General features: G+C 41.6%; 1 protein-coding gene across 3 annotated transcripts; it reads right to left on the bottom strand.

Moving 5' to 3' along the window:
- Nucleotides 1-10342: 10342 nt before the first annotated feature.
- On the bottom strand, nt 10343-18171 carry LOC114872721. Of its 3 annotated transcripts, none has more exons than XM_046288627.1 (8): nt 17700-18171; nt 14365-14458; nt 13252-13767; nt 13086-13177; nt 12769-12882; nt 12450-12689; nt 10680-11079; nt 10343-10426 (listed from the first exon to the last, which is right to left on the bottom strand). In XM_046288627.1, exons 1-7 carry the CDS (start codon nt 17973-17975, stop codon nt 10831-10833), a joined length of 1581 nt encoding a protein of 526 aa, XP_046144583.1. In that variant the 5' UTR covers nt 17976-18171; the 3' UTR covers nt 10343-10426; nt 10680-10830. The 3 variants fall into 3 exon arrangements, with proteins under 3 accessions (XP_046144583.1, XP_046144582.1, XP_046144581.1); XM_046288626.1 differs by having other exon boundaries at nt 13086-13180; nt 13252-13764; nt 17700-18169; XM_046288625.1 differs by having other exon boundaries at nt 10344-10423; nt 13086-13180; nt 17700-18170.
- Between the last annotated feature and the right edge of the window lie 552 nt (nt 18172-18723).

Below are 18723 nucleotides of genomic sequence, written 5' to 3'. Positions count from 1 at the left end.
TCGAAGGATCGTGCGCCTCGGGGTATCCAGAGAGGACTGATCCTAGTGACGAAGTTGATTTGATACTTGTAATTCTTCGAGGATTCAAGCTCGAACGCTTTCCCTCTTTTTTTTTCTTATTCCTCGTTCCGTTTCGTCGATCGCCCTTCGAGCTACTCGGTAATTTAGATTGCTCGCAATATTTCGTTTGTTTTCTCTACCGGTGGCACTTCCACCTTTGTCTCCCCTGTCGGAAAAGTTGAAAATCTCGTTCCTCTTCAAATTTACCCCGCATCTTTCTGTTTGCTTGTAGATTTTTCTTTTGGGAACGCGGGACTGTTTATAAGGAAGCTTTTGGAACTTTCAAATAGACTCCCACAGGAATTCTGTCCTGTTGAACTGCTTTCAGAGGAGAAAACTGAGATACAAATGTGCTTCTCGGCTTTGCAATGTATCAAATTTGCGATCTGTTTGAATGGATTCGTATAGCATCGTGATTTTATTCAATACCTTGAAAGCTTCCATTCGTGCCGGACAATTTTCCAAAATGATATCATTTGGAAAGCTGGAAATTACGCTCGTAACATTTGAAAACGATTCCCATTCAATTATAATACTTCCAACAAGCTCTTAGGTAACACTCGGTTACTTAAATTGAATGAAAAAGATTACGATCATCCCTTAAAATATACCACCGAATCAGCGACGATCATCTAATAAGATTACTCGATCCACTCGTTAGTCTGCCGTAGGTTTAGCTGCGTGGAAGTTGCGTGGAACGTGGACAAAGATGGGGTGAAACAGGTACTCGGATCAACGGGCTGGAAAACAGGGGGGTGTAAACGGCAAGAGGCACGAATCTCAAACTTTTACCTCCCTCGAACTTCGCCCTTACCATACCACCACTTATACACCCTCTAACGTTGCTCGCACGATCACCCTCCCATCGAAAATATCGAGGGAGCCATTTCGAGTAGCGGACGCTGTGTTACGTTTAATGTACAGGCTGGTATACTTAAGTGACGAGTATGCAGAAGGGTCGCGAATGAATTTACAAGCGCCCACACTATGTCACAGCGTTATCAGAAGCGGAGTTCAAGTTTTGGAAGCGTAAGAACGATTTACTTCGGTAATTCGAGGAACGGAGTGCGGACAAGTAGAATAGGTCGGCGAGCGGTCGGACAAGTGAAAGTTAGCGGCGACTAAATTCCCTCGGACCAGACAGGTCAATTTAACGAAGAGATGGAAAAACAAACGATTGTTATAATTATTGTAATATTTGAATGAAATTAATAAATGTGAATTAATCATAATAATAATGTTTCGATCAATCTCATCAGCATAAAGATAATTCCCAATCCCAACAAGCACTTCAAACTATCCATTCAAATGCATATACTCTATAATCTGACTAACTATTCTAGCAGCTGATTTATCAGATGAAACGCGAATCAGACTGCCTTAATTCGATCATCGTATCAAATTCAAATTCTTCTTACCCGCTATCTCCGGCGTTCGCTGTAAATCGTTGATAATGGAAAATAGAAAATGTCTCGAGGGGCGTACGTTGCTTAATATCGAGCCGTTTTCCCGCGCTATCGTCGCGCTGGCTGATGCTGAAAATCCCGTAGCGGGCTTTCGAGATTTACGAGCAACCTGCGGCGGCTATAAACTTCGAAATGATCCGGATCGATCGGCCAAGTAGGTTCAAGATCCGGCGATACGATGATGGTGGAAAAGCGGTCAAAGTAGGGCGACGTGGAACTCCGTGTAAGCCGGTTTAATTATCGAAATTGTAGTGCATCCCACTGTGCCAATAAACGGGCTCGATTCACGCTCGATGCATGTTTGCCGATTATGTACATATTCAACGGGATCTCTAGGTACTCGTCCTTGTATCAGGAAGAGGGAGACAGACGGCCGGTAATTTCCGTGATCATAAAATCGGGACGAGCGAACAATCGGCTTTCCAGCTGACAAACTCGAACCTTACAGGGGTCAAACTATCCAGGGACCGCAGTCTGCCCTTTTCGTTCGATTTTTACCGATCGGTACTGTCGAGGGAAATGCGATTCACCATCGACTTTTCACGTCGAAACGTGCAACCTTTTGATTTTCCATTCCTTCCGATGAATCGTTTAAACGAAATGTGTACGGTTCACGAGTAAGATGGAAAAGTGTCTTCCACCAGAGGGACACATTTGTTCAGGATTATCAAAGGGAGATGGAAGATACAAATTACAGAGAGTCGCATAAATAATTATAGCTCAGCATGTCGATTTGCATGGAACGAATTGCACACCTGATCCACTCCTCTGTCTCTGTTGCCCTTTTATTCCCTACTCCCTAAACAACCTGGCCCAGTGCGAGAGTTTTCAGTGTTTTATTCATTGTCCGTGGAATAAATCGATGCCGTCGTCTACCGCCCTACCACCGTCCCTTCATTTCCTTTTGTTCGACGGGATTCCCTATCGGGAACTGGTTCCTTCGATATTAGCAAATTGGTCGAGCCTCGGTATCGTTGCCTTCGCGAAGGGAATAGCGAGAACGGTGCCGCGATAAATAACGTTGCTTTTATTAATTCCTTCGTCGGCTGACGAGTCTGGGGCGAAAAATTATGACTGCATCGCGTGTCGGAGGCAATAAAACCTACATACGCGAAGCTTTCACGGTGTAATTCGGTTTTAAAGCGACCGAAAGGAACGTTTACCGGCTGTTGGAATCGCTTCGATCGCGATGCAACAATGGAAAAATGAAGATCAGATTTTTCTGCAAGAAAATCATGGAAAATTCTCTGATCATTCAAGTATTTGTTTGCGGAGAAATTTTATTTCGTTCTATTGGATTTTCGGTAAACAAAGGGTTTACCGTTTTTGGACTGTATATTCCATGGGGGGAACAGGAAAATGTTTGGTAGAATCTAAGATCAGCATTCAACTGTGAGAACAATTTTCATAAACGTAGAAAAGGTTTCGCAGTTGCTGCCACGATAGCCGAGAAAATTGCCGGAGACTAGGAAAGTTTCGACCGAGCAGCATGCATTCACGAGTAGCGGAAATCCCTTCGATGGTGGCCAAGTTTCTTCCGCGACGGAAGTTCTCGACACTTTTTAAGTTGTGACATTAGACACGCTACACGAGAATCCAAAAGGGAATAAGTAGAAGGACGCGTGTGTACGTGCTCACATGAGAGCTTGATATTTCCTAATGGAACGTTAAGTCGAAAGATACTTCCAGTATCGACGTGCAATTTCAACGAATCAAAGGAAACGTCTTCTTAGAGAATCGCAAGATCACTCTTTTTACCTTTTAACTTATTTCGTTGGAGCAGCCCCAATGAAATCCTGATTGAAAGTGTATCTTTCTTTACGATAGTGACATTCAGACATTGTCTATTATTTCTACTTCGATGATCATGAATTTTGTAAAATTTAATCTTGGAATTTTGTGGCTCTTTTTACTTCACAATCATCAATTTTTTAACCTAATGTTAAGTAGAAAAATTGTACCCGCGTTTAAAGCTGTCTACATAAATTGTACGTGAAATTTCATCTTATCGATGGATTTTCAATATTTCCACCATCACCTTCGTGCACCATTTTTCCTGTTAAAGAAATAAATTATTCAATTTCCCTCATTTTTCATCGGATCGTTACAGATGCTCATCAACATTTTTATGGCAGCTTTCGTTTCCCATAACTGTTACCAAAGCTGAGAGGCGCATAAAATAATCTCGTTCTCTTTAGAAATTACGAAACAATTACTACAGAACCGAAGAGAATTCGCATCCGGTCGATTCGTGGAAATTTTCCCAAGGCGACTGTCAGTATTTCTGTATTAATTTTCCAAAGGCACGACTTTCGTCCAATTTGATCGCGGTACCGTCGAGAAAATAAGAAGCTGGATGAAGTGAGATGATCCCAGAATTCCGACCGAAAATTGCGTCGCTCAGACCAGAGACGGAAAGTGCTTTTCACGCTTCAGTGAGAAATTTAAATATCTGAAGCTGGCAGGGTCGAGAATGCAAATGACCAATGCTCGGAGTAGCTTTCTCGAGGATCGAAACAAGGCCGGATCCTTTTCGAATGAAATTTCCCTCGTTTCCAAGAAAAATTGAATTTCCTAGAAAGACACCCATCGATCCCCCGCGACAGGCTAGCGAAACTTGACAGATTTCAATCTCAGCTACAAATAAATTAACACGATGATATCTGGATAAAAGTTTAAAGGGTTCCATTGAAATTGGTCATTAAAGGCGTTCTTGCAGGTCGTCCAATTTAGGGTGAATAAAATGTGTTGGTCACTCGGCGAAAGGGTAGCATTTTCTCTAAGACACGGATTATCACGGCTGGTCATTGAAAAGACGCGCCTCTGAATCTTCCATTCGAACGATCGATTAATTTGCGAGAACATTGAATCCTCCGGGAATCGACGGCTCCCCGAGAAACGAAGAATGGCGAACGTGGAGAGAGGTCGAAAGTTCTCCGTAGATCCTACGCTCGACGTAGCTCTCGGCTTGGAAATGGAGAAGAGAAGAACGTCGAAGACGGGGAGCTCGGATATTTCCTCGTGATCCCGATTCGGAACGATTTAATAAAGCCCAGAGCAGAGTAGTGAATTTAATTATTGAGGGTGGCCGGGTAATAGGAGATTTTGCGCAACCGGGTACTTTTAAATACTCCTCGAATACCAGAAAGCAATTATCCTGACCAGATATTGAATCCTCGCCGCAATGAACCGGCTCCGTCGAAAATTAAGATGTCCGAATCGTGAACGATTCTTCGAATACTTCAAAATGTATCCACAATCTCTCTAAATCATCCACCGTCATCGAAAGGCTAAACGAATCTTTGAAATCGAGTTCATCTAACATTTTTATGTCATTTTTATTCATAGAACGGACCGGCAGAATTCTCCTTTTCAAATTTATGTCTAGCAACGAGACAGATGAAATTCTTCCTGCAAGCCCGATCGATGATTCAGGAATGATCGATTGAAAAATCGTCGCAATCTCGCGTACAGGTCGTCGAAGGATGTATTTTATTAGCACGAGAGACGCTGGTAGCCCGCTTTTTCCACTCGTTCCCGGTATAAAATATTCCAATAAAAGAGAAGAGGATCTCCGGCGCGTGAAAGTTCGGACACATTTCAATTCGACCGGGCATAATAGTCGATATTCGTCGGCCGGCTACGCCGGACCAAACTTTTTCCTCCATTTCCATTTTCCAGCCCTGCAGAAGAAGCTCGTCCAGCGACAACTTTTTACTCTCGAAAATTGCGCGCTCTCACGGCCCACGGAATTTTTTTTTAACGTCCACTGCAAAACTGCGCATAACAGGGTATTTTTTCGGGACGTCGATTTTCGAGCATCGCCGCGCAGCTTGCAACTTGGTGCACCCGTTGCTGGAAATTCATCCGCGTCCATGGAAATTATAATTTTCATTCGAATCTGCGAAGCCTTGAAAAAAATTTAATTTTATTAATGTACGAAAGAATAGGAATTAGCAGTTAGAGGAATTATTTTTTTAAAAAGTGATATTTCCGAAGGGATTAGTTTTAATCGTGATATTCTGTCTGGCTACGAAGTTAAACGAAGCGGATTCGAAAAGTTCCATACAAAAATATTGCAAGAAAAACACCGGGATATCGTGTGTGTTTCCAATATACTCCAGAAAAGAAGTTTCCACGTATTCCCGAGCAAACAATCGCTCTAGATACGACACTAATGATCGAACGATAAAATACAGAATCGTTTTAAAGTTTTCGCCGTTCAGACAATGCGCCTTGCGTTTTTCCTGTTGCACCCTCGCGCGAGGGGATGATAAATAAAGTTCACCTCCTTCGGGGAGTCTGCTATCAACTCATTTGGCACGAGATAACGAAATTAACAATCTTTCTTTTGCTTTCAGATCTACGGCATCTTGATACAATCACTGCGCTAATATGTTAATTAATTAATTAACTCTTTGAATTTTGGAGGCTACAGTGGTCTTTGACATTTTTTTAAGGCCAGATTTTTAAGTAAACGAAAATTACAAGCGTTTTCATGGTTTGTCTATGAATTGTAGAATTTCAACGCGCGATCATAAACGTCGATTATAATTTCCTTCAAACTCCATTAACACGGAAACGCATCGGCCGAATATTTTATCGCGTGTTACCGGCCTGTCTAACATTTCTGTCACGATACGTTTGTATCTCGATTAAACGCCGACCCGAAATCCCAATGAAATCTAGAAATTTATCGTACGAATTCGATGAACATTTGTGTACCATCGACAGCTTATCATTCGACGAATTCATTTTCAAATATTAAACGCTTTCGAGTGACAATTTCTAATATTTTTCTTGCTCATAAATTAAAGTCTTTCCCGAATGGAAATAAAGATTCGATTTACCTTGTTTGTAACATCAATTGCCGAACGATCGTGAAACTTTCATCGAAGTAAAACGCGCGTTACGATCGCGGCCGAGGTTCGCTGAATCGAAATGAAACGGAAGGAAACGCGTTTCAAAGCAATTTCCTCGAATGAAAAGCCTTTAATGTTAGCATAATTGCCTGTAAATCCGTTACAACGATTCCCGGGGAAAGTTATTCCGCGATATTATCGGGAAGAAATCGAATTCCATTTGAGGAGAAACAATGTCGAAACGATCTCGTTTCCCGGCCGGGCTACGAATTTCTCGAATCTCTCGTCGAACCAAGCCCGTATCCCTGCGCTCATAAATTCGTCTCTCGGTGAATCGAACGAAATCGAATTCGACTCGAGAAAAGAAAACGCTCGTGAAACTATTCGTTTGAACGGTGAGATTCCACGGTTCGATGTACGATGAAGGGGAATAGCCGAATATCGAGGCGACGGAATGTTCTCCTCAAAGAGGCAGTAGTGCAGCTCGATTGAAAGCCACTTGCGCTACTAATGCAGCTAACATATGGCCGTCTGTTTCCACTATTCCTTCGAGGAATAGCCCAGGCACTTGCGCCAAATGATCGATAAATCTACATTTAAACTTGCTCAATCGTGTTTGAAACGATCGATCAATCGTGTGGGAGTTAACCAAGAGTTCGAGTGACATTAAAGGTTCTTCAGTTTCGAATCGACGAAATAAACCGAGGTGATAGGTGTTGCACTTACCACCAGAGAGACATAAGCTATTTCTACACCTATCCAAATTTTAATATAAGAAATTCTTGAAAAATAGAAACTGTATCATTGGGATTCGCGCTTTGCCATTTAAAGAAATAGAGATTTCGTCCCCTAGGTATAAATAAATCATTTTGGCTCAGTCTGAAAACTGATCTGTAAAGTATTTTTTATCCGAAAAACGAAAAATTCTGTCGGCAATAAAACAATAGGAATATTATTCAACATTGGACAAAGCATTTCCCCTCGAAATGGCATCTGGTTCTATGTTATTCGATTTTTGAACCAGCACATTGCGAACCGTAGGGCAGACGGAAAAGCGTGCAAATGTTTGTTTATAAATCAACAAGAACGAGAGAAAACGGACAGGATTATAAAGCGTTATTCAGTCAGCCCTTTTTTCCCCGCGGAGCGCATCTGGCAGTTCAATTTTCTCCGCTTCTTTTTCTCCTCCTCGACTGACTTCTTTTCCCTTCCAGATGCATACCCGTGGACCGTTTCTCACGAGAACGCAAAGAGCCGTGTTTTCACGGGACCCAAATGTGTCCTCGTAAACCTATCTAAACTTACAAATATTTCAACGTTAAAGAAACAACACCAAATTGAATTTAAAGGCCACGGGGTAAAAATAAAAATTAAACGAAGAAAATGTGTTTTATCGTTTAACGAAAATGTTCGTAGGTTCTCTTAACGATCGAACGTATCTGTACTAAAATGAAAGCAACTTGTTCGTTCCAGGCGCGTTTAATCTTCGAAACTCAATAAGGGGAGGCGATATTGGAGCGTAATCAACGATTCTACGAAACAGCTACGCGATGCAGCTATTATAAATCACACGCAGCCAAACGTGTAGCTCAGAAAATGCATCGATAGTCTGTTTCCCAGTAGCGAGCTGCCACGTGTTGTAGGACCGATTGTAAATCACACTTCATACCTGTGTCGTTAATACAGAAAACAAGTCGCTGTTTCTACGAAAACGTCTATCGAACGTCTCCGATTGATCGACGAGGCTGGATTAAAAATTATTCCTCGCCTTGTCCCGACGATCGATTACGTTTCAAATAATAAATCACGAGGGATAGAAGAGCTGAGAAAACTGCCGATACGCGCAACTTCCGTTTACGGATTAGAAATCGCGAACCTGTCGTTTCAACGTAGAAGAAATTAATGGGGTCGACCAAATAAGACGGTATCGTCGAAGGAACCAAGAGAGGCAACATTCTACCTGGTAATATTTCGTTAGGTAAACAGGCCCTTTGAACTTTATTAACCCTCGCTGCTTTCCGCTTTCCTATTTTTTCTTCCTACCCTCCGAAATCATCAGCCTCTCCCTTTTCCTTCGGCCGTTTATTTACGTTGCCGAGAAACTTGTTTCAAAAATTACGCGTCGAAAAGTAATCTCCTGTCCCTTGCCTAGTAAATTCAATGCTCGTTAAAATGAATGATATGTAAATTCGAGGAAGAAGTTGCAACGAACAAGCGGAAACATTGCTCGTGTAAAGTGGAATTTTTTACCAGCTGAATTTTTGTTTGATCTTTCCCCGCGTGAAACAACAGCGATCTTTTACAATACTTTTCTTTCGAAACAGAGAAACTGTTAAGCTTCTTCTCTAATAGAGATCTAAAACTCGCTTCGGAGGATCGAAACTTTTGTACAGGGTCGTCCAAGGGGAACCGACCGGAATCTCGGACCCGGAAGTTCAAAGAAAATCGAATAACGAACCTCTGAAAGTCTCGTCTAATCGAACTCTATCGCGTTTACGCTTTTGTCGTTCTTTGTGGGGCGAATCAATTCGGAGATTAATTAAGGGCAGAGACGCCTTCGGGACCTGCACAAAATCGATCTAAGCGTCGTTGGGAGGAAAGAAACATTAGGAAAAACACGGAATTAGTAAATGGGACATTTTCCAAGGCGCCCGCTAAATGGCCTACCGATCAGTGGCTGGCTATTTTTCAAAGGTCCCGTTAAATGATTTATTTTTGCAAAGTTTTCTTAAGACTGTTATCATATGCATACTACAGGAAATTAATTACACCAACGAGCCAGGATAATGCGTTAAGCGATCCATGGAACGCCGTCACGTGTAGGTACCATGTGCTTCCCGGTGTTAATTATAACAGTATCGTTAATTAGTCCTGGAAACGTTCATAAACGACAGACAACGTTACGATCGATGCTTCCTATGACGTGGGTCCAAGAACACCGGCTATACACGCTGAAATTTATGAAGTTCCATTAAACGGTGTACCTTAAGTTACATGGCTCTTAGATGGTCCACCTTCCAGAGAGCTTTTCAATTTGCATGCTTTAAAAAACTTCTCTCAAAGTGGAATATATTGTCAATGTAGCTAGAAGCGAGGCTGCAAGTTCGGCTAAGCCTTCGGTAAAGTTTCGCAATTTTTCATATGCTTTATAAATACGAACATCGGTTCTGCGAAACTACGATTACAAGTACTCTAAGCTGGGATAACTCTGATATTCCCTAGGATAACGTAAATTAACCCTTCTTGTTTCTAAGCCCTGTACGTAAACTGTAGTAATAAATTCCTTTTAATAAACTCGGCTAAAATAACTTTGAATGAAGTTTCGGAAGGGAAACAATAATTGCATCGAAATTTCTGGTAAACTTAATCCTCGAATGGTGAACTCAGCTGTGCGTTAATCTAATAAGTTTGAATTTAAGTTCGCCCTTTTTTCAGTCTTATTTTTCAAAATATAGAAAAGAAGCGTCTGCTTAAAGTTAACTACAAGGAAGACTACCTAACTAAGAAAGTTACCGATAAAAAGCTCGCCCAACTTTTTTCTAACGATCCGTTCGACGCGCCCAGGTGATAAAATTTGTTGTACGAGCACTTCGGGGCTCGTGTCGCGAATCGTCGACTTCAGCCTGCGATTGTAATCCGATAACAACGTTACGTTCGAGGCAAATAACGAGTATCCGGGTTATCGTCGACGCGAGACAGTGAATCGTCCGGCAGATTTTCAGTTACGATTCTTCGCGCGGGGTCTCGCAGTAAAATTCATCCTGACGAATATGAAAACATAAAATACGAAACGATCCGTCGGAGTCGGATTCACTGTCTTTCAAATTTCCTCGCTCGTATCCAGATTCTCTGTAATATCTGGATTCGACATCAAAGACGACGTTACCTGTCAGGCTCGTCTAACGCGAGAGATCGTCGGATCTACGATCAACAGCTTATTATGCAAGATCAAAGCCTCGTCCTCGTGTTTGCCGATGTCCAGAGAACTGGAACATCATTTCGTCCTGGGTGATTATGCGACCAGGATCCTCTTACCTGCTGTGATTAAAAGTATATCCCTTTCATCTTGTTACTTGATCATTTCTCTTAAGTAAAAAATACCTCCTTTTTCGTTATTCGTTCCACGTAGAAGCAGCTAAATTATTTCTACAACATCTGCTAAATATTTGCCCCGATTCAATATTCGTTCGTTACATTTTAATACGCCGTCGGTTCGTTACTTTTAGCGCAATTTTATTCGAGTTAAAACGAAAATAGTACTCGATTACCGTATGCATTATTTCCAACTTACCTTTCTAATGGATCCGGCTCGATTAAAACTTCACGAAACACCCGGAAATTTCGCTGTAAACAACAACTTTACCAACTGCTCTATTTACTTGGCATTGTTATTATTGTACTGTAATTAGTGTCCTGAAATATTGATCAAGTTCTATTGCTCTCTATATCCATGGCTTCCCTCCTTTGCACGGTTTATCCGTGAGATTGAAGAAGACACGTCTGCTCTGTGCAATCACCCCCTCGCGATCCAGGTCCACCAGAATTACTTCTTCGTCATCGTGCTCTATAGCTATGTCGATGTCCGGTTCCGTTCTCACGTAAAAGAGATAAGGTATGGGTTCCAACGCGCGTGCACACTCCCTGACCCAATCGGGCACCTCTATGGATTTCTGGCTTTCTTTGTTCAGTCGCTGCAAAAACGAAAATTTTCTTACAGAAAAGAAAGGAATTAAATCTAAAGGAGTTGAAGTCCTTTAAATTTTCAAGCCGACAAATTGATTTCAATGGTTAATTACGAACCGGTGAATGGCGTGACATTCATGGTGTTAAATTTCAAACAAACTAATTTTTAAATAACGAAGATCCTTGCCGCTCGTTAATCTTCACTCTCGATATCAATCGAAAGTTACATCAGTCTTGGCTACTGGTGATACGTCGATATCGAGCGAAGAGACGTATAACCAAGAGTTAAATGGCTCTTAATGACGACGACAAGGATAAATCGACTGTACTCGCAGACCTTTAGACACTGGTTGGATTCCAGGAAGATCGAAATCATTCAAGGAGAGAACGAGAGAGAGAAGCATCTGGATCGTTTATCGTAACAGACTTTTTGCCGGATAATGATGGCCATTATTAACGTTGACGATCGACGAACGGAGGAGAAAAATTTCAGAAAATATGAAACGTTTATCCGATATTTATCAGACGGTCTTTAACCGTGTTAACGTAACATCGACGCCGAAAAAAGATTTCCAAGGCTGAGATTCATTAAGGATGCTTAATTACGCGAACTAGTTGGCAGGCTGTCGATTGAAGATCTTCTTTCTTCGTAGCCTCGCGATGAAACGAATCGCTCTTTTAACGAGCCACAGATTGCGGGCCTTCGTTCGTAAATAAGAGAAAGGCGTATTCGTTCGTCTAACGAAAGGTCGGCTTGCTTTACCATTTATTGAGCGACAGATAAAAATTGTTACGAGAACTTCTTGCCGGTTGAAAACGTTTTGTGTCATCGGATATCTTGTAATTCCGTACGACGTGATCTCTCTATTTCTGGCAATCGCCAACTGTTTCTATTTCGTGAAGCAAAAAACATCTCTAGTACCATTTTTCTCTTAATGGAACTCGAAAACGAGGCAAGAAGTGGTTGGAAATCAAACGTCAGAAACTTTGGGCCACCAGCTGAACGATATAATAAATTGGGGAGAAAGAATTTAGGACGATCAAAGTCGGGAATACTTTGAAACACGGTCGGAGACAAAGTGAATAAAATAACAAACAAGAAAATAACAGGGATCCCTTAGCTTTTTCTGTTTCTCCTATCCGAAAGTTTTCGAAACGGATGGTATTTTGACGAAAATGTAAACAGGAAGAGGAAATTACATTAGGAACTTCTGGACACGGGAACTTAAAATAAGACACGGTACCGTGCGTCGCCGACCTTCCGGACGGATTCTTGGTAACAGCACAGCTCTAAATCATTTTCTTTTTTATTAACCAGATCGCGAAAATCGAAGGACGAAAAATCACGAAAATAAACCCTTAACAAAGCTACTGTTACCTCTTGTGATTTCTCTTTAATAGTCACAGTAGAACGCTTTCCTGATTTCAACGAGGCAATGCTAGCTTTCACGCTCAGATCCGACGTGTTAACTTGCTGGTCTTTCGATTTCACGAGTTTCCTTTTTGATACATTGCCGCATGGCTTCGGACGAACAGGCCTCTTTGTTCGCCCTGTCTGGTCCTTCCCTTGCACTTGGAAGGTGGCAAGTACGAGTCTACCTCCAATTTCCTTTGTCGCCTGCAATTGTCGAGTTTTAAAAAGATCGTCGGTGTCCCCCAAAGGGCAGAGGGTCGAGTCGGTGCCTAAAAATCTTTACCCGATCCGCTGTCTCCTTCCAGTGCTTGTAATACGACCTGTAGATGGTCGCCTGGTGCGTAAACTTCTTCAGGAACTCCCTCATCTCCTGCTCGTTACTCGGTAGCGGCAGTTTCTGCAAAGAAAACTCTTTGTTTTTACGGTCGCGCGAAGGCGAAAGTTGAAAAGTTACAGGAGAACCGTGGGAAGAGCTGTAGAAACTTTCCAACAGGCTTCTGGTAATAAAATTGAACCGATTCGTACAAGATCGTGGAACAGGACGAGTGGAGTTTAGAAAACATTGTAAATTTTCGTAAGTGGAAAACGAAAGGTTCTTACTTCGTATTCCTCCTCCTCGCACGCATCCTCCAGACCCAAATGTTCCCATGGAGTTCCGATCGGCCAGGTCCTAAGCTGCTCGTCGATTTTAGCTCCTCGATAACAAATTGATTATCTGCTAATACCCATATGGATCCACTCGAGTTTTGCTTAGGATTTATTTTACCTGATTTTACGCTAGCCATCGACCGTGCTGATTTTAAAGTAGCCTTCGAGACTCGTCTCGAAAAAGCCGACAGTGCTGATTTTATAGAAGACCTCGATCCTTTTCCCGACTGTGCTGATTTTATACTAATCTTCGAGCCCTGTTTCGACGTTGACGACCGTGCTGATTTCACAGAAGTCTTCGATGCTTTTCCCGACGTAGCCGACTGCGATAATTTTACAGTAGTCTTCGATGCTTGTCTCGACGTAGCCGACGGTGCTGATTTTACAGAAGTCCTCGAGGCTTGTCTCGATGCAGCCGATTGTACTCGTACTATAGTGACCTGCGATGGTTGCAACGACATGCTTGATACTTCTTTTATGGTAGCCGTCGATGGTGTCAACGTGACGCTGGATGCTGCTGTTGTTAACGCGACCTCCGGTCTCGTTGATGTTCTGTCCAATGTACGTTTCGAGGATCTCTGCTCTTCTTCTTGCATATCGATTGCCTCCTCGTATATGGAACCATCCTCTCCTGCTGGAATTATCTTTATTTTGAATTAACCCAGACCTAGAGCACTGGATGACTTTATTCGAAATTACGTGCAGAAATATCTTCCGTTCTCGATGCAGAACGGCACAACAGAAGTTCGATAATATCAGCGAGATGGGGAAAAGAAGAAGGAAAAAGTTTTCCCTGTTCCTTGGAATCGGTTTATTGGCGGTGGCGGTTCATTCCAACTGGCTGGATTTACAGTGTAATAACGCGAAGTCTTACAATTACTTATTAAACGCGGGAAATTCGAGGATAAGGCTGCTGCCTTCGGTGTGGCGAAACCAGATACGACTTTACCAAAGTGTATCTTCGTGACGTCGTAAAATCTGTTTAGGGCAACGTAAAAGCACTACGTGATGCCGGCGCCGGCGCGAGGACAATACCCATACTTTTAGATTTATTTTGTGATAAGTGCGATACCGGCCGCTATAATACCGCTTCTACCAAAATTACTGTTTGCCACAGCCACCCCTCCCTTCAATTTATCTCTTTCACCGGATCCACGGGGGGGAAAAGGGAACTCGAACATTGCGAGGGAACTCGGGTGAGCATCGTTTGATTAAATTATTCTCATCTCACCTTGAATGGAGTCGCCAGTCTCGTAGAGATACTTCATTTCCTCCTCATCTGCTTGTCCCACCTTGCTAGAGATTTTCCTCAACTCCACTATTTCCTGGGAACCGAAAATTCAATGAAATCTGTACAATGGATATATTAGAAAGAATATAAACCAGCGAGGAACCGACAACGTACAGACATATATGTGTACTCGAGAACAACAACATATTTCTGGCTTTACGTGGTAAATATTTTTGCAAAAAATACACCTGTGTTTTCGCATCGTGTATATTTTAAACGTTTAACGTTTTCTAAAAATATTTCTCTTTCTTTAACCTCAAGCACAAAAGATTTCGCTGGTTTCATAGGATTCTGTCACTATCAAAGTACACGAAGCGCAAAATTTGTAAAGGGTGATTTATAACAGTTTCCAAGAAGAAAATAAGTGAAAAGTACACGGGGATCGGCTGGTAGTTCGTCCTTTATGCACCGCGATTCATGGGAAAGTTTGGCCAGCGCAAACAGAAAGTCGTGCGATTAATGCATATTAAAATTAAAATTAAACCAGCGCCGCTTATCTTCCGCGATGACTGCCGGAGGACGAGAGGAACGTGAGCCTGCAGTCGTTGTTCAAAGCGTATAAATCGGCAAGATGACAGCTTCGGATTAGCCGGGGAACACGTTCTACTGATTAGAATCCATTTCCTAATTGTTCACCGTTTATGTCTTTGAAAACATTATTAAATAAAATACGTATTAGGGTAAAATGTTGGAAGTAGAATAGTTTGAAAGATATCTCAAATCAAATGCAGCGATGCACTTATTCGATGCACATGCACTTTTTTCAAAAACGAATTTTTGAAATTTTTTCACTTAGATCGATTCTTTTAGACATTCTGTATAAGAAAGTATTAGGGTAAAATGTTGGGAACATAATAGTTTGAGAGATATGTTAAATTAAACGCAGTGATGCACTTACCTGATGCACATGCACTTTTTTTAAAAACGAATTTTTGGAATTTTATTCACGTAGATCGATTCTTTTAGTGATTCTGTATAAGAAAGTATTAGGGTAAAATGTTGGAAATAGAATAGTTTGCGAGATATCTCAAATCAAATGTAGCGATGCACTTATCCGATGCACATGCACTTTTTTAAAAAACGAATTTTTGGAATTTTTTTCACGTAGATCGATTCTCTCAGACATTCTGTATAAGAAAGTATGTAAAATGAATTTATTCGGCTATCTACCCTCCAAATTCTGAACCCTTTTTCATCATGCTCTAGGTCTCCAGGATGTCTCGTTGATCTACGACGTTTTTAATATAGCCATCGTAACCTTGAATTATTCAAGCCTCCACCTTTTATTAAACAGAGGGTGGCGTGTTGCATCGAAGTAAATATATTAGAATTGATCGATTGATCTAACCGTCGCATCGCTTCGAATAACTTTCGACCGAAGGTCGAGCAGTCTCGCGAAATCACGAAGCAACATGTGCGGGTGACGCTTTCGCCGCGACGCTTTTTTTTATCTCTCTTCTTCACCGTGATTCTCGTTCACCCAGTCACTCAGCAGAGCGAGGGAGAGGAGAAGAGATTTAAACCATTCCCTCGCGTCGCTGAAGCATGTAGCCTTGCGTATAAATCTCTCGGTAGACTGAAAAAGCGCGGCCAACACCTGAGCTGGGCTCTGAGACAACGAAACACACTGGCTTCGAGTTCACCGTGTTCAAGGTTAACCAACTGGATGCTGAGAAACGCGGCTATTCCCAGCGACCCCAGTAAATCATTCCCCTGTGTTTCAGCTAGAACATGCTGGCAAGGACGCTCGGAGAAATTAAGTTTCGGTTGTTTAGAACTGCCACGACTATCTAGATCCGAGGGAAAATTAAATTTTTTTCCCCCCATACCAGAGAAAATTGAAAAACAACGCCGACTCTGTTCTCATAATATTTTGAAATCGTTAAGGTGTCTCTGACGAAGTAGAAAAATTCGTATATGGCGCGACACTGGAAGGACTGTCACAGTGATAATGAACGTGCATGGTCAGACGCGGTAAAAAATTTAATTAAGGATTGTTAAGAAATATCGGTGTAAGAACAATCAATGGTATTAAAACTTTTTTCCTTTCTTAAATATTTAAATATTATTAGGGTAATACTAGTTCTTTCTTCTTTCTGCTTTTAATTAAGTCCCGTCCTTTCCCTGCTTTCAATTTATGCCACCGGTTACCGATGCTCGTTGCGACAGGATGCTTATTAATTTCAAAGCAAAATTCGTTGCAATTTCTATAGTAATGAGAAGATTGAAACAGTTTATTGAATATGAAAAGCAACGAGCAGGGAAGCCACTAAATGCTAAGAAAATTGAAACCTTAAAGAGTGAAATTTACATTCATCAAGACCAACATCTGACGAGCATCAATTTCAAAGAAACTCTTTCTCTTATTGCAAAAATACGAGTTTATACGAAATTTAGTAATGTCGATCGCTATAGTGACAAACTTCCGCGTGCTTTGTGTCAATTTCACCGAGGAACATCGCGTTCACGATTGTCATCTCGTCAGGCAGCCGTTTGAATGGGAACACGACAGGTAAACCTGTAATTTACATTGAAATTTCATGTCTACCGACGAAGCAGTGCCGTTCTGATAGATACGATTTTACGAGCGTAAGATATTTACACGAGCTCGTAACGCGTATCGCAGACACATTGTTAGGGAGCCTTTGTTTTAATGATGCTCCTACGGTACGGCTGCGAAAACAGTCTTCTATTCGCTCGAGGAGAGCTTCGCATACACGGTAGACCGTCGAACGTTATCTCTAACCGTTCAAAATTATTGGAAAGCAATATTGGAATGGGCCAATCGTGCCTTGTAGTAAATTCCTAATAGACCTACCTAAAATTTTTAGAATAATATTCCAATAGTCATCGTTCGAACACACTGCAATTTGAAATACTTAATTAGTTTCTCCCCGATTTTAATCAGAAGGGAATTAATCTAAAAGGGAGTTTGCAGCGCTTTAAAAAAAAAGAGGTCCAGCCAACGAGCGCACAAATTCCATATATTTTTACCTGAGTACCTGGTAGCCTTTATATCATGTTACTCTACCATTACAGCGCACCAGGTCTCCAATAAACGACAATTTAACGTGCATTAAATACGCTTTCACTGTAATATAATTTCATCCTAAATAACCGCACCCCACGAACTTATTAATTAGAGAACGAAGGTCCCACTTTCTGTAATGGCCTTAATTTTTCACGTTCCCTTCCTAACCCCCAGCACGTTGTTTGACATAAATATCTAATAACGGGTCAGCCTGTAGCTGGTCGTTACACGAAATAGAACTTACCATTTTCGACCGCCTTACGGCCATCTCGGCCGCGTACAAGCGGTCTGAGAGCCTTATAGTGAAATCGATGTGAGCACGTAACCACTTTTGCCATTGGTCGGCAATTTCAACGATTTTCGTCAGCCAAATCGACCAAACTCGCAGCTTTTCCGATGGCACAGCGTACAGACGCTCCATGGACCTCACCACCTCCCTGCAATTTCGATACACACAAGATCGTTTCAATTTCTTCCATCGGGAAACGTCCAACTTTTCTCGTTCTGTATTTTTCATCATCAATTTTTATACACTTCAGTTTTTGCGCACGTGCAAGGAAAGATATATCACTGCGTCAGGGTTTTGCCAAGTACAAAATATTTCTGCTATAATTTTGAAATTATATTATTATTTATAGAACACATTGGCACGATTCAGTTTGCAAGTACTCGAAATAAAATCGTAGAATTTTCAAAAGTTTCATCGTTTTCTCGAATAAAGGCTTTTGTGTTACATAAGGGAAAAAAGTACCGGCGAAAGTGTCGAATGTCCACTGCGTTTTCGAGTTTTCTTGACGGTCTCGATTTGCGTCATTCAACCTACACCTTGGACTAAAATTACGGACCAGCGATCATTAAACTATTTCGAGATCGGATTCACGGGTAACGCGTGCAGAACAACAGCAACTTTTTTTTAAACCGACATTTTTCTAGCCGATCCGTTTCGACGTTCGTGAATGTAAAACCTAAACGGACACGATTTATACCCGGAGTGGTGCTACTCCGATCATCGAGCTGTGTAAATAAACAATAGCAACGTGGGATGCTTATCTCGATGATGTTTGAACAAGAAAAATCTATGCTGAAAGTTTTTAACTTACGGCCGGATCTCGGTAGTCCGAATGCCTTCCGCCTCGTGTGGCAACAACTCCATGTCTTCCTGTTGAAAAAGAAAAATGGGAATTGTTAACGAATGGACGATTTGACATCGTGATTAATAAATGAAAAATTGGATGCGATCGGATATTGAATTGATGGGTCAATGAAAT

This window comes from Osmia bicornis, chromosome 14, assembly GCF_907164935.1.
Source record: "Osmia bicornis bicornis chromosome 14, iOsmBic2.1, whole genome shotgun sequence".
Taxonomy (NCBI): domain Eukaryota; kingdom Metazoa; phylum Arthropoda; class Insecta; order Hymenoptera; family Megachilidae; genus Osmia; species Osmia bicornis.
The sequence above is the reverse complement of the archived record's forward strand: the minus strand, read 5'-3'. Positions and strand labels throughout refer to the sequence as shown.